Source organism: Danio aesculapii, chromosome 20, assembly GCF_903798145.1.
Source record: "Danio aesculapii chromosome 20, fDanAes4.1, whole genome shotgun sequence".
Lineage (NCBI taxonomy): Eukaryota > Metazoa > Chordata > Actinopteri > Cypriniformes > Danionidae > Danio > Danio aesculapii.
The window spans coordinates 50537714-50553439 of record NC_079454.1 but is presented as its reverse complement, the minus strand read 5'-3'; the positions used below and the strand labels follow the sequence as shown (position 1 = coordinate 50553439).

The following is a 15726-nucleotide window of genomic DNA, read 5'->3' as shown; positions in this document are numbered from 1 at the left end:
TTAATTAAGGATTCTAACATGCCACTTATATAAAAAATAAATACAAATGCAAAACATTACAGCTTACTTGTTATACAGGGTGTCCGCAGGGTCTTAAAAAGCATTAAGTTGATAAATCCATGTAGAGAAATTTAAGGCCTTTAAAAAGTACTAAACAGTCTTAAATGCTATTTTGCAAGGTATTAAATTTTATATCATCTTTGATTATGAAATGTATGGTTGTATGCTAAAGTTTGCCTGAATTAAATCTGCGAATATCAGGACGCTGTGTATTTTATGAAATCAATGAAATCCTACTAGATTTGACATCATGCAACACCATTATTTCTGCAGTTCTATGAGCACCAACCCGCTAAATTAGCTAGATTTAATAGATTTGTATTCAGTATATGAATAATGTTTTAATTTTGGATTAATTTATTACATTAATAATTAGTAAATATACTGCAAGTTAAAATCTCGCCAGTGTTTCAGGTTGAAAAGTGGTTATAAGGTCTTAATGTATGGAGAGTCTTAAAGGTCTTAAAAGGTATTGAATTTCACTCTCTGATTTCTGTATATACTAATTCCTGTCACAGAATCTTAAAATTCTAATTATTTACATGAACAAGTCTACATTTTATTTTATTAATGATATTTTTTATAACTATGTAAACAGGTTGAGCCAATACTGTTACTGCATTGGACAAAATTGAATGCCTACTGAAAGTTTAAGGGTCAAAAAAACTAATTTAGAACAAAATAAAGGTTTGCCGAGACTAAATTAAAAGTAGTTTCTTGTTTTTTCACATGTATTTATTGATTTGTTTTATATTATGATTTGTTGATTTATTTAGTTTTTGTGACACCTGTAGTTGTTGGCTATCAAAACCAAATTCAGCTAAAAATGTGTTCCAGTAGCTACGTTTCCACCTATTTTATGTGCATTTTGCATATGGGCAAAAAAAACGCTTGATGGAAACGCCAAGATGCGCATTAATTTTGAAAATGCGCATAAAAACCACATGATTTTGAACTTGTAGATGCACCTATACTTTTGTATTTGGGATTTTTCTCTCTCTTTCTTCTTTTAAAACTTTGGAAAAGAATTACTTCCCAGCTTGTGATACCTGTGTTGGTGAGGTGGGCTCCAGACGGTAATAACCAAAAGGTCTGTTCACACCTCTCTTTTCAAAATAGGCAACATCGCAACCCTGTAATGAAACCAATAAGGTGAGCTCTAGCAATAGTGATCAACAAAATCCTGAATGATTCAGTGAAAGATTGCTTCACCTGCTCGCTGTAGTCATTAGCGTCGACATCGTCACTGTTAGAGTGTCCTCCAGGACTCTGTACATCAATCCCATGACTCTCCAGGATTGTGGCTTCTTGGAAAAAAGACCCTGTCATGAAACATCTGAAACTCTTTAAAAACCACTAATACAGCAAACAAACAAACGAACAACAGAGAATGATTCACTGTCAGTAACTCAATCAGTAAATTAATGGAATTCTGTTAAAACCGTAAAATTTACTACGGTATTTTCCAGGAATATGCATTGATTTTTATTATCTTTTTAAATCATTTGAATTATTGAGTATTTGTAGGGATGCACCAAAATGAAAGTTCTGTGCCGAAACCAAAAACACTGGATTCACGTGCTTTGTAATAATTATTAATTATTTTATTAAATTATACATTTTTGTAATCCTTTTTAAATTGAAATCAATAACTTAATCTACAGATTTTAAAAAATGCAAGCCAATTAAATAACAATTTTTTATTGATCATAAAACTAATGACTGTTGTCATTTTTATTGACAGAAAAAAAAGTTTTAAATTTGAGATGCATCATTTTACAAGTAATGCCATGACAGCACATATGGCCCGTTTCCACTGAGTGGTACAGTACGGTACGGTTCGGTTTGATACGTTTTATAGCCGTTTCCACTGTCAAAAAGCGTACCAAACCGTACCACTTTTTCGGCACCCTTTCGAAAGGGTACCAAACACGAGAAAAGGTGCCAAAGGCGGAGCCACACGCGCAGCTGAACGCTATTGGTTTACAGAGATGCGTCATTCTCTTACGCAACAAGCCAGAATGAAAACAAAAAATCCGCCATGTTTAAAATACACGCACAGCCGAGAGATTACAGCGGAATTATTTATACATATAATAACGAGCCATGGTCCATCCGGGCTCAAACAAACCTTGTCGTCGTCTTGATAAACAGCCACAAAGCCATGGAGTAGAGCAGATTTACCCTGTGCCGCGTAGTTTTTTCACGAGGCAGTCTGAAGTGCGAGCGGTTTCGCTTTCTTGCTTGCGCTCGCCGCGCGTCTCTAACATTATATCTGAAATAACAAACTTCTAGAGCTGATGATAATAACCTGCGCTTGATTATTGACGTGCTTTTAAAACCCGATCCTGTCAGACACTGACAAACGCGAGAGTGAAGCGCGAAGAAACAAAGGAGAAGCCGGAAAAAAAAGGAGCACATTACTATTCAGCAAACATGAACAAAATGCCATGTATAACTAACTTATTATTTTCACATTTTGGACTAATATGAACTGGGAATGACAGAATTACTCTCTAACAGAGGCTACATGTGCTGCTGAAGATTACAGACACAGATAAGAGGTTTAACACTGACTGTAGGCTATATTTTGTGTTGGTTTTGAACCTAAACACGGACGAAATGTCTGCTATATGTAGTTTTTCTGTAATTGATAACATATCAGAGACTGTAAGGGGCTGTATGTGTTTATATATGTTCATTTATTTAGTTATTTAATATAATTACAGACGTTACAGTAGGCTGTTTCACACTGTCATTGATCTGCAGTTATAATCAACTCATGTTCATAGTAAAAGTTAGTAATAAACATTTCTACACAAGTATTTATGTGTATGAAGCATCTGTTTTATGAGAAGTGCTTCTCATATAATATGTAAGTGACCCATACAGCTTTATTGTAGACATTTCCTCGAGCGAGAATGACGTCGACTGAAACTCTGTCATACACCACGCCCATCAAAATGGTACCCTTGTTAGTGGAAACGCAAGCCTGATAAAGGTGACCCGTACCAAACCGAACCGTTCCGTACCAGTCAGTGGAAACGAGCCAATAGTGACAGCAATACTATTGCAAGTAGCAGAAACAAGTCTACTACATTGAAATGTCTTGTCGGCACATTATTTGAAAGGATTTTGCCTTTCTGCTGAGCATGTGCAGTAGTTTGTGCATAGTTCTGTATATTTGCGTGAGCAGAATATCCACAGAGTAGAATATTGACTTATTTTTAACTCTGAACATGGTTTTTCCATTGGTGGAGGCAGTAATAAGTCAAACTTGTGCACAGCAAGCCATTGAAATGAATGGGTTTCATAGCACAGTGCTTTCCGCATCCGGTGTGAAAGCTGATTTATCGAAAATGGTATCGAATATCAAGATTTTTTCTTGGTATCGTATCAAAGTTAGAAAATCAAGTATCGTGACAGCACTATATCAGACAAATGAAGGGGCCATTTTGAGCTGATAATTTTCGACGGATGAAAATATGGGGCATCCTTAAATATTTGTACAGTGCATTTCATACACACTGCTAGTTTCGGTATCGCATGTTTATAATAAATGCTGTTAAAAGTTAATGAAACTAAAATTTACATATAGTAATTGTTTTTTTATACCTTTTAGTAATTATTATTATTCATTTAATATTTTTACAGTTGTGAATACTTATAAACTTTAAGGATTTGTTCTAAAATGTGAAGAAAATTCATGTTTATATTGTTTGTAAAGTTTCATTTATAAATGCGATTATATTAATGTGACTTCGTAGTGTTTTCCCCAATTAAGTTTGTTTTATCAATTTTGACATGGTTCAACCTGAAAATGACAGGGTCAGGATTATTATAGGTCAAATTGATTCAAATTAAAGCTATAAAAATTATTTTCTTAATTAAAATGAAGAAACAAAACACTGAAATCGCAATGAATACCTAATAAATGCAAAACATTAGATATTAAACGTAAATCAACTGAAATACGGTACCAATATTGGCCCTCCTCTTGATCTCTTTGCGTCGGTTGGCAAACCAGTTGTAGACTTTTAAGGACGTGACTCTTTCCAAATCAGACAACTTCTTTCCTAGGCAGGAGAAGTGAAATTGAAAGATCAGCGATGCTAATGAAACATGCAATATGTAGTGCAATCTCTCAATAAATTTGACAAGCACAGATTCAGATACAGAAGCATTTTTCTTTACCTGGTTTCTGAATGACAGCATTGCAGGCGTTGGCGATTTCCTCTCTTTTGGCTTCATCTGGATATTGATTATCACTGAAATAACTGCAGAGAACACAAAATAGTTAGCAAATGCAAAACTTGCCAGATTAAAAAATAAAAATGGCTATGATTTGAGCAAAAGAAGCACTTTTTTTTTATGGTGCCTTTTTTTTTTTGCAGAGACAACATACATTAGCACCTTTCGCTAATAATAAAGACTTTACTGGAAAATTACCAGTAAATTACTGTAAAGAGATCATGTGACAGACCATTTTTAAAAATGCGAGAAAATTGGTTTCAGCAATTTTCCAGAATGAGAAGTTTTAATTTACCGGCAAAGAATTTTATTTATTTTTTTTATTCGCTTTATTTTGATTGAAAACCTTTCACACATAAATACAGTACTGCCTAAATCCTGAAAACAAAGAGATGAATCATATATATATATCAAAGTTCTCCGAGAAGTACTCTATTACAGGAGATTTAACTTGTAAAGAAATTCAAAATCTAATCCACCCCATCTAATGCTGTGTTCACATCAGACACGCACTATTCACACATAAATAGATGCGAGAACATTTTAAGTTTACTCGCTTAATTCGTGCGTCAAATTCACTTCACAATAGTGAATTTGTCATGGACAGGGCTTCTGTCTGTCCAGTGACTCTAGCTTTGTTGCTAAATGGCTGACATGGATTTTATTGAGATAGTAGCTGTGCTTTAGGAAGGCTGAAATACAGTGTAGATTCGTTCGGCGCCATGTCTGAGTTCACTAGATCGTTTCAGATGTGCACCCAGCTTCATCAGCTCCTCCAGAAACTATACCTGGATGATGTAGGCTTTCAGCAGTGCTTCAGACTGAGCTGAGCCCAGATTTATCAGCTGTTGTCTGGTGTCTGAAGGAGGATTTCCTCTCAGGACACCAAAAACAGACACTATGTCATAATACATCCCATACAAGAGCAAGCTCCTGATTGGTTAATGCGACGCGAATATCTGCTAAAGTTCAGATTTTTTAACTCGAGCGATTCGTGCGCAAAACGCGTGATGCGATTCGTGTGAAGCTGGGTGAATGATCTTTGCATTGACTTAACATGTAAATCACTTGCGCTTGACGCTTCATCGTGTCTGGTGTGAACGCAGCATAACACTGATTAAAATGTTTGTTGAAGATTTGTAACAAATACAATAAAAGCCATATTTTATATGAACAACGAGTTATTTACGGTCATAATATAAAACTGGCTGGGATAAAAATTAAAGCAAAGTATGCATGGGCAATGAAACCAAAGAAGACTAAGCAATTATAGAATAAGTAAATAAACATACAATAGTCCTAATGAAAGTATAGCAGTTCAATCTATCTTAAAAATAGTATGAATAATTCCCAAATCTTGATAAACGTGGGCAATTTGTCACTTAGTGACTGTGATTTACCAGTAATACAGCGTGGAAGGGGCTATTTAGGACATATTATCAGTTCTGAGTTGTACCTCTCCATCACAGCGAGACATTCCTTCCTCCAGGTGAACCGACTGCCTCTGCGCAGACGGAAACTTCCAGGGGCGGAGCTTATGGGGGGTGGAGTCTGACGCCACTCCATCTCTTCCAGAGACACAGGGGTGGGCCGCATGTTTAGGGTGGCACCTGAAATATGCATGGAAAAAATTGAAGGTGTAAAAATATACAGCTGAAGTCAGAATTATTAGCCACAACACATTTTTAAACATAATAGTTTTAATAATTTATTATTTCTTTTATCTTTGCCATGATGACAGCATATAATATTTGACTAGATATTTTTCAAGACACAGTGACATTTAAAGGGTTAACGAGGTTAATTATGCAAGTTAGTGTAATTATGCAAGTCATTGTATAACGATGTTTTGTTCTGTAGACAATCCAAATCAAATATTGCCTAATAACAAATATTGGGCTAATAATATTGACCTTAAAATGGTTTTTAAAAAATTAAAAACTGCTTTATTGCAAGTCGAATTAAAACTAACAAGACTTTCTCCAGTAGAAAAAATATTATAGGAAATACTGTGAAAAACTCCTGAATCTGTTAAACATCATTGAATTTTTTAATCACAAAATTTTTTAAATAAATAAAAATCACAGGAAGGTGAATAATTTTGACTTCAACTGTGTATCAACTAATGTTAGTGTTTTGGTGATGGTAGCAGATAGAGACCATAGATTGCAATGTTACCAATAGCTAAAAGGTGCATTCTGAATCGCATACTTATGCACTACTCTATGCCATTTTGAAGTATAAAGCACACCGACGCTGTATGCACTTTAAAAACCTGGATTATGTACTCATTCAATTGATAAAAAGAAGTGTGGAATGTAGCTTTGCTCATATAGCAGAAGGGGAGGAGCTATCGGGGTCACTGAGGTTGGATTACTGTTTTTATTTTCGATTATGCAACTAAAATTCACTAACGGAGACTATTACGCTGGTTGTAAATGCAGTTGTACTGCAGTTGTACTGATTACAGGTACTATTTGTGGGTTTATTTCACTCATTTAGCATGTTTGAACATCATGTTTGAACTTCCAGTTAGTAAAAAAATAAATAAATAAATCACTAAACTTAAACACGACAAGTGTATATAGTGTGTAATATGAGACACAACTACTGTCTCAATGGTTAATAAGCAGTAATCATGAGCAATCCGCACATTTAAGAAGAAAATAACAAACTTACAGTAATAAGCTATTTGTTCACATAACATTTAACGATGAAATGTTTCCATAAAATTAACAAGCATTGATTTATTTTATTTTAAACACTTTTTTACTAGCCTTTTTTTTTGCTGTTAAAACATATGTTTTGAGTGGGGATGCTTGTGTTTTGAGTGTCATTTGAACAAATCGCATAAGTTCAGTGCCCAAATTTCTTACCGCACTCAATTTATTAAATCACACGAGAAATGAAAAACTAAAGTTTTGGCTGAGAGACTTTATCAGTCTAATAAATTTTTTAACTCTTTCTGCTTGTACACAATCAGTTGAGTCCCATATCTTTCTATGCTTTTCTATTCCTAATTCTTCAATTTGGCCATAACCTTATCTCTGTTTCAGCAAATTGAATGATTTTTGTTGACATCTTATTTTGACACACATTTTGGGAAAATTTGAGGAAAACCCCCTCAAAAATACACTTTGATCAAATGGACTACCCTTTCATTGTGTTAGGGGCTGTTTTTGCCCCATTTACATTCACTACAATGACATTTTTTTGTTTGCAAAGCCATGGCACCATATAATCATGCATTATTTATTGTTGCTGGTTTTCCCTGTTGTGAGGAGGTACATTTTTATTTTTACTGTTGATCATCAGTTGCAGTGCAAAAACGTTTCTGTATAGTATAGTGTGTGTGTGAGACCTTGGCAAACTTACCTCGATATGTCTGAAAAAAATCAAAATAAGCAGCTAAGCTCTCAGAAAATAACATAGTAAGTGCTTTATACACACACACACACACACACACACACACACACACTCACTATAATCTGCGATTTTACGCCACAGAACTCCATATAAAAGCCAGAAACTTTTATGCACTGGGTTAATGCTGTCAACTATTAATCAAATAGTAAAAATTTCACATTTTACCTCTTCCCAACAGGAAAAATCACCAACAATAAAGAAAGCATGATTATATGCTGTCAAAAAGTGTCATTACAATGGAAGTCAATGGGGCAAAAACAGCCCCCAACATAATGAAAGGGTAGTCAATTTGAGCAATACACACACACACGTTAATAATAATTAATTGATTGTTAATAATATTGCTGATCGATCGTGAGAATGTGTGGAAACTGACATCCCTAATTGCACTTAAATGATTAAAAAGTAATTAAATTCTAATGATATATTTAAAAATGCGTAATAATAGTAGCTATAAAACTACATGGCAAAATAATATAAATATAAATAACATGATCATGGTATTCAGTCATCTGTTTTTCAGCACGAGTACAAATATTTCCATATCTGGATGTAACATTTGTTTGCTGAACTATTATTTACTGTTTAAAGAAGGCTTGTGTGAAACGTCGTCTTTTATTCATATAGACAAAACCGTGACCGTTCTCTTTCCATCAACTTGGAGTAAATTGAAAACACTTAAAAAGGGTTAACCTGGCGTGGTTTTCTCCAGCTGGTACCAGCGATAGAAAGCTCGTTTCTTCTGTTCGCTGAGATCTGAGCCCTGCTGGAGGAGCCAGTGAGAGATCCTGCTCTGACTGATGCCTGACACACAAAATCACAAAAGAGATCAATAACAAACTAATGCACCGAGACCGAGACGTGCACACAATAATGACAAAACAACAGGATATTAAAAATTCCATTTTTGTTCAGTAGATTAAATCCATGTGGATCCTCTCTGAAAGCCAAATGCTTTAAAGTGACAAAATCATAGTTTATTAGAATATATTATTCAATAAAGCTTTGTGAAACAGGATTGTGAACTATCAGCTCTATTCAGCGGCATCTTAAAATAAAAAAAGATTAACAAAATTACTTGATTTATCGATTTTTAAATACAGTTGAAGTGAGAATTATTAGACCCCCTGAATTATTATCCCCATTTATTTTTTTCCCTAATTTCTATTTAACAGAGAGATTTTTTTTTTTTTTCCCCACACATTTTTAAACATAATAGTTTTAATAACTAATTTATTTTATCTGACTTCAACTGTATATACTCTACCTGACCTAGTCAAGTTTTAGGAACAACAAATAATAACTTGACTTCTAGTTGAGCATTTGGTATCAGAAGTGGCTTATATGAAAGGCAAAGGCATCCAGATTACGCTTATTTTACCACAATAAAATATGATCATGCCTTGATTTTTTTAATGATTTAATTAGGACAGTAAGATCTGCCTTTGCTTAGACAAAAGTCTTGTCACTGAACAGAAATAATGTCCAGTATAGGATATAAAGTCAGTATAGAATATTGTGTCTGACTCCATCATGAGCTTGGAGGACTGCATCCATACATCTCTGCAATGACTCAAATCACTGATTAATAAAGTCATCTGGAATGGCAAAGAAAACGTTCTTGCAGGACTCCCAGAGTTCATCAAGATTCTTTGGATTCATCTTCAATGCCTCCATCTTACCCATGCTCAATAATGTTTACAACTGGTGACTGGGCTGGCCAATTCTGGAGCATCTTGACCTTATTTGCTTTCAGAAACTTTGATGTGGAGGCTGAAGTATGAGGAGCGCTATCCTGCTGAAGAATTCACCCTCTCCTGTGGTTTGTAATGTAACGGGCAGCTCAAATGTCTTGATACCTCAGGCTGTTGATGTTGCCATCCACTCTGCAAATCTCTCACATGCCCCCATAATGAATGTAACCCCAAACCATGATTTTTCCTTCACCAAACTTGACTGATTTCTTTGAGAATCTTGGCTCCATGTGGGTTCCAGTAGGTCTTCAGCAGTATTTGTGATGATTGAGATGCAGTTCAACAGATGATTCATCAGAAAAATCGACCTTCTGCCTCTTTTCCACATACTCAACTAGAAGTCAAGTTATTATGTGTTGCTCTTACAACTGGAATCGACGACAAGACTTTTGTCAGGTAGTGTATATTTATGTATGTGTATATATTGCAGTAATTATTATAAGTAATGTATCAGTGTATATATATATATATATATATATATATATATATATATATATATATATATATATATATATATATATATATATATATATATATATATATATATATAAATTATTATTTTTTTAAATACAAAGAAATTCAGAGAGTGGTTACTCAAAATTATACTTTATTATAAATTGACTAGGACAGGGTGTGGTCTAATCTTAACTTAGCTCATCGTATTATCCATTTCAAAGTTATACATAGAGCATACATAACTTCTTATAAGAGGTTTAAAATGAAACTGCAGTCGAACTCCAGCTGTCATATCTATAACACTGATCAGGTAATTTTCTCCATATGTTTTGGGAATGTCCAATTGTTGTCGACCTGTGGTCTCATGGAAATTCTGTTTTGTCCTTTTTACAAGTTGATTGTGTGTCTAATCCTGGTTTGTCTTCTCAACGATGATTCTAATTTCTGTATAAGTACACTATAGAAGAGAATGTTGTTTGCTGGTTTTACAGCTGCAAAGAAGGCAATCACACAAAACTGGTTTACTCCGCAGATGTGTGCAAAAACATTTTGGATTCATAGCCTCCTTAAAATAGTGCCTTTTGAAGGTACAATAGCACAAATTAATTAGTCTAAACCCCTAGTACCATGATGCATGGCAATGTTTTCCTTCCAACATTTTAGATTTTATAAAGGAATGACCATGTAAAGGGTTTTTTTTTCACTCTTCTTGCAGATTGACAATTGTTGATATGTCTGTTGCTCCCCCTCCCCTGTTTGTTTCAATGTCTTTTATTTTGTTAATCTAAAGACAATAAAACATTGATCAAAAAAAATAAAAAATTCATAGTTTATTAGAACTAATTATTTAATACGTGAAGCAGGATCGTAAACAATGAACTATCCAGCGGCATCTTAATTGGGAAAAAAAAAACGTTTTTTTAAATAAAAATTGCAGTATTTATTAAAAATAATTCATTAGTGCATTTATTTTCAATACATTCTTAATATCTGTCATCAAAAACTTTCCCAACATCCAACAAAGCACATTTAAGATTTTTCCTTATTGGTGTTTAGTGATGTGAGGACGGGATCAACCTGTCAATCACATGAGATCCATCAATAGCAAATCCACAAAACAAACAATTAATTCCAAATCAAGCCATTTAATTAGATATTCAGTTCTAAAATTATTATATTTCATATACACAAATGATTATATACACCCCTCCTGTTGGATTTCAACTCTTTTTCTAAACATTTCTTAAGTGCAGCTTGAGTTTTTTTTCCCCAACACGTTTGTATACATAATCATTTTAATTACTAATTTCTAATAATTTAGTTATTTTGTCTTTCCCATGATGACAGTACATAATATTTCACTAGATATTTTTCAAGATACTAGTATTCAGCTTAAAGTGACATTAAAGGCTTAACTAGGGTAATTAGGTTAACTAGGCAAATTGGGTTAATTAGGCAAGTCGTTGGACAGCAGTGCTTTGTTCTGTAGCCAATGGAAAAAAATAAATCTTAATGGGGCTAATACTACTGACCTCATAAATAAAATAAAATCAAAAATTAAATCTGCTCTTATTCCAACCAAACTAAAAGAAGCAAGACTTTCTCCAGAATAAAAACAAATGTTTAATAGGAAATACTGTGGAAATAAAGAAATTAAACATTACTTTGGATATATTTGCAAAAGACACATTTTCACGGGAGGGCTAATAATTAGTACATTATAGCGGGTGGCATGGTGGCTCAGTGGTTAGCACTGTCGCCTCACAGTAAGAAAGTCACTGATTCGAGTTCCGGTTGGGTCAGTTGGCATTACTGTGGGGAGTTTGCATGTTCTCCACCTGTGTTGGCGTGAGCTTCCTCCGGGTGCTCTGGTTTCCCCCACAGTCCAAACACATGCGCTATAGGTGAATTGAATAAGTAAAAGTGGGCCGTAGTGTATGAATGCATGCGTGTATGGCTGTTGTGGCTGGAAGGGCATCCGCTGGGTAAAACATATGCTGGAATAGTTGGCGGTTCATTCCGCTGTGGCGATCTCTTATAAAATGGAGACCTTAAATTAGAGCTTTCATTTCATGCTAACTTTAATGCTTATTCCAGTGGCGTGTCTTGCTTGCATTGTAAAAGCATGACTGTATTCTGTAATTGTCGCCTGTGATGGACTGACCTGTGACCTGAGCCACCACGGCCTGTGAGATGCGTCTGTTTCCCAGGAAGGCTTTGATTTCCTCCTTCACCAGTGAGCTGTCCCGCCTGCACACAACACATGACGGCTGCAATTCAACACTACAACATCATCCCGTCTGGAAAGACTCACCGCAGACTCAACTCACACTCTTTACAGCAGGTAAACACAACGCTACATTCAGATCTGCTTTACATTGAGTTTGCATTGGTGTTGACCTTTTTGACCTATTTTATTTCGCGTGAAAAAAAGGAGAAGCCCGACAAAACACAGGATCAAAATTGTTTCAGCAAACTAAATCACAAACAAACTGCCACGTTTAACTGTTATCATCGCCGGGAATGACAGAATTATTCTCTAACAGAGGCTACATGTGCTGCTGAAGATTACAGACACAGATGAGAGGTTTACACTGACTGTAGGCTATATAAACTGATTTCACGCGGCTGCCATTTTTAAAAGCGAAATCGAGGCTGCGGTGGGAAGAAACCCGGAAGTATCGTTGGGAGTTACATTAGAACGTTGTGTACTTGGCTGTATATCTTATCAGCGAATAGAAAGAGACACAAATTTATCATTTCACCGCCTTCTGAGTGACCCGAAGGTCTGTTCTGAATGAATGGTGAAAATATAAAGGGATATCAGAGCTCATTTTCAGCTAAGTTAAGGGAAACGGCACTAGTTAGCTAACGTTTTCTTTCCCAAACACACGTTTTAGATGCCATTTATCAAACTCAAGTTAATATACTGATTCTTTCACTATATAAGACTTGTCACGATACTGAATTAAAGGAAAATTTATCAATTTCCCGCTAACATTTAAAGCACTGTTGATGGCTTTCTTAAAACAGCGCTGATTGGCCATTGTGTTCACATGCTCAACAGATATGCTTGTGATTGGCCGAGAAGGTCATCAGTTCACCCTCCGCTGTTTACTGAGCCCAAACACAGCCGAGCGATCTGCTTGATGACTCTACTGATCCTTATGGCTGTTTCGCGCTTGCGCTCCAGTCTCCGTGTATCTGTGTTTGCACTGGGTGAAGAGCGGTAAACTGAGTGCAAACACAAGATACATGGAGACTGGATCGCGAAGCAGCCGTGAAGATCAGTCGAGTCATCCGCGCTCAGCGGCGCTTCAATTTTAACTTAGCGGGAATTAGACTGTTTTAAAACTTCAGTAGCGGGACAACACGAGGGTGTGCTACAGAGGACTGCAGTGTTTATCGCTCACCAAGTTACATAGGCTGAAGCAGGGAAGCGTCCCCTCTGTTTACCTACTGCCATGAACTGAAGCCTAGGAGGACACTTGAGCATATTACTCTTACAGAGCTTGTGATGTTGTTTGATGCTAAATTGCTTTTAATTGTTTAAATTAAACGTACTGAATGATATTAAAGTGATGTTTACACCATATCTGTATTTTGAAATCTCAGCAACAGCTGGAGGTTTGTAGTCCACAGCATGTCACTGCAATGTTTACAGTGCTGGTCCTATACTTCCGCGTTTCTTCCCACCGCAGCCTCGCTTTAGTTCTTTCAAATGGCGGCCGCGTGAAATAAGCGTATTGCGTGTGTTTTTGAACTCAAGGACTAAATGTCTGCTGTGTGTAGTTTATCTGTACTTAGTAACATATCGGAGACTGTAAGGGGCTGTATGTGTTCATATACGATGCATTTATTTATTTATTTAATATAATTACAGACGTTACAGTAGGCTGTTTCGCACTGTCATTGATCTGCAGTTATAATCAACTCATGTTCATAGAAAGGTTAGTAATAAACATTTATACAGAAGTATTTATCTGTTTTGTGAGAAGTGCTTCTCATATGATATGTGAATGACCTGTAACGTTACAGCTTTACTGTAGACATTTATTCGAGCAAGCATTACATCGACTGAAACTTTCTGTCATACACCACGCCCACCAAAAGGGTACCCTTGGTAGTGGAAACGCAAGCCTGATAAAAGTCACCCGTACCGACCCGTACCGTACCGTACCATACCGTACCACTCAGTGGAAACGAGCCATAATGCAGAGTCTATTGGCAGATCATTAATTTTGACGTTGTTTTCTCTTCTGGCTGCCGTCTGAAAGTCTTGATAACACCATCAGGGAGTTTTCCTTTTATTTCAGCAAATAGGATTGTAAAGTATTTGTTGTACTCTTCTATTCACTGTGCTCTAAGTTTACCAACTATGACTTTCGCTGCTGAGAAACCCGGAAATGTGAAAAGGGTCCATTGATAACCCTAAAAAGCAGACTGACCTCATGAGCTCCTCCACTTTGTCATCTATATCCAGGTCTTCCTCGGACCCCTCGAGTGTGTACGTCCTCACAGCCACAGAACTGTTCACTGTGTAGCGGTTTGGCGATAGTTTTCCATTGGGTGTGGCTGCCAGAGCGTCCCGTCCGTTCTGGGTCAGGGCCACCAGAGAGACGGGCGAGGGCAAGACGGCGGGTGGAGACGTGGCATAGCTGTTGCTAGGCGAGGGCGATAGGTTGCCAGGGAACTGCGTCTGAGTTGCTGTGGAAGTGGTGGAGGAAGTTGCCATGGTGGCATTGCTAGCGTTATTTGAGGTGGGTGTAGTGCTGGAGGTGGTGCTGTTGGTGGCGATGGAGTCTGACGTGCCGCGGCGGCCAAATTTGTCGCCGTGTTCACGGTCAAGTCGCTCCAGGGTGTCGAGGGCGTGCACAATCTCGGGTCTGGTCATACCCGTGCGCCGCAGTCTCTGGAGGAGGTCGATCTGTTCGATGGTGAAGCGTGGCTCGTCTGTGTAGTGAGACATTCTGATGGGAAACAGAAGCACATGCTGTTATTGAACACACTGCTCTACCGATAAACATCAATGTCATGTGCAGTGTTTGTGAATGATGACTGAAGAAACAAACGAAGAGTTGACAATATGCATGCTGCTCCATACTGTCAAGTGCACAATGCATGCTCCCTATTTGTTAGTTAGTTAGGTAGGTAGTTAGTTTGGTAGGTGAAAAGAAAAAAAGAAAGATGAGAAAAGTGAAGGAAAAGAATGAAAAATGAGAGCGAGAGAAAGAGGGAGAGAAAGTAAAAAGAAAGAGAAAGAAAGACGAGAAAAAGTGAAAGGAAAAGAATGAAGAGGAGAGAAAGAAAAAGAAAAGAGAAAAAACATGAGAAAAAAATGAAACGAGAAAAAATGAAAAAGAGAAAAATGAAAGAGAAAGAAAAGAGAAAAATTAAAAAGAGAAAGAAAAATTAAGAGAACAAAAGGACAGAATGAAAGAGTAAAAGAGAAAGAAGGAAAGAAAGAATGAATAAGTTAAAGGAAAAAAAAGAGTAAAGAGAGAAATTAAAAAAAGAAAAAAGTAAGAGTGAGACTGAAAGAAAGAACAATGAAAGAAAAAAAAGACAAAGAAAAATAAAAGGGAGAAAAAAGAGAAAAAGAAAAGAGGAAGTAAACCGTAAACAGGAAGTAAAGACAAAAGGAAATAAGGAAAGAAAGAAAAAGGAAAAAAGAAAAAAGAGAAAGAAAAAAGAGGGAAGAAAGAAAAAGAAATAAAAAATTGAAAGAAAACAGAGGAATGAAGAAAAGAAAGAGTAAAAGTAAGAGCAAAAGAAAAAG

General features: G+C 36.2%; 1 protein-coding gene across 3 annotated transcripts in view; it reads right to left on the bottom strand.

Moving 5' to 3' along the window:
* Positions 1-15726, bottom strand: part of hmbox1b (homeobox containing 1 b) — a 32605-nt gene that overhangs the window by 8022 nt on the left and 8857 nt on the right. The window contains exons 2-9 of one of the 3 annotated variants that reach the window (XM_056445463.1): positions 14396-14917; positions 12112-12197; positions 8431-8541; positions 5768-5921; positions 4255-4337; positions 4041-4136; positions 1273-1382; positions 1110-1193 (exon numbers count right to left, since the gene is read on the bottom strand). In XM_056445463.1, coding sequence (XP_056301438.1) covers positions 1110-1193; positions 1273-1382; positions 4041-4136; positions 4255-4337; positions 5768-5921; positions 8431-8541; positions 12112-12197; positions 14396-14916 — 1245 coding nt within the window. In that variant the 5' untranslated portion in view covers position 14917. The remainder of the gene's footprint in view (positions 1-1109; positions 1194-1272; positions 1383-4040; positions 4137-4254; positions 4338-5767; positions 5922-8430; positions 8542-12111; positions 12198-14395; positions 14918-15726) is intronic. The other 2 variants (XM_056445464.1, XM_056445465.1) reach the window with 2 other exon arrangements.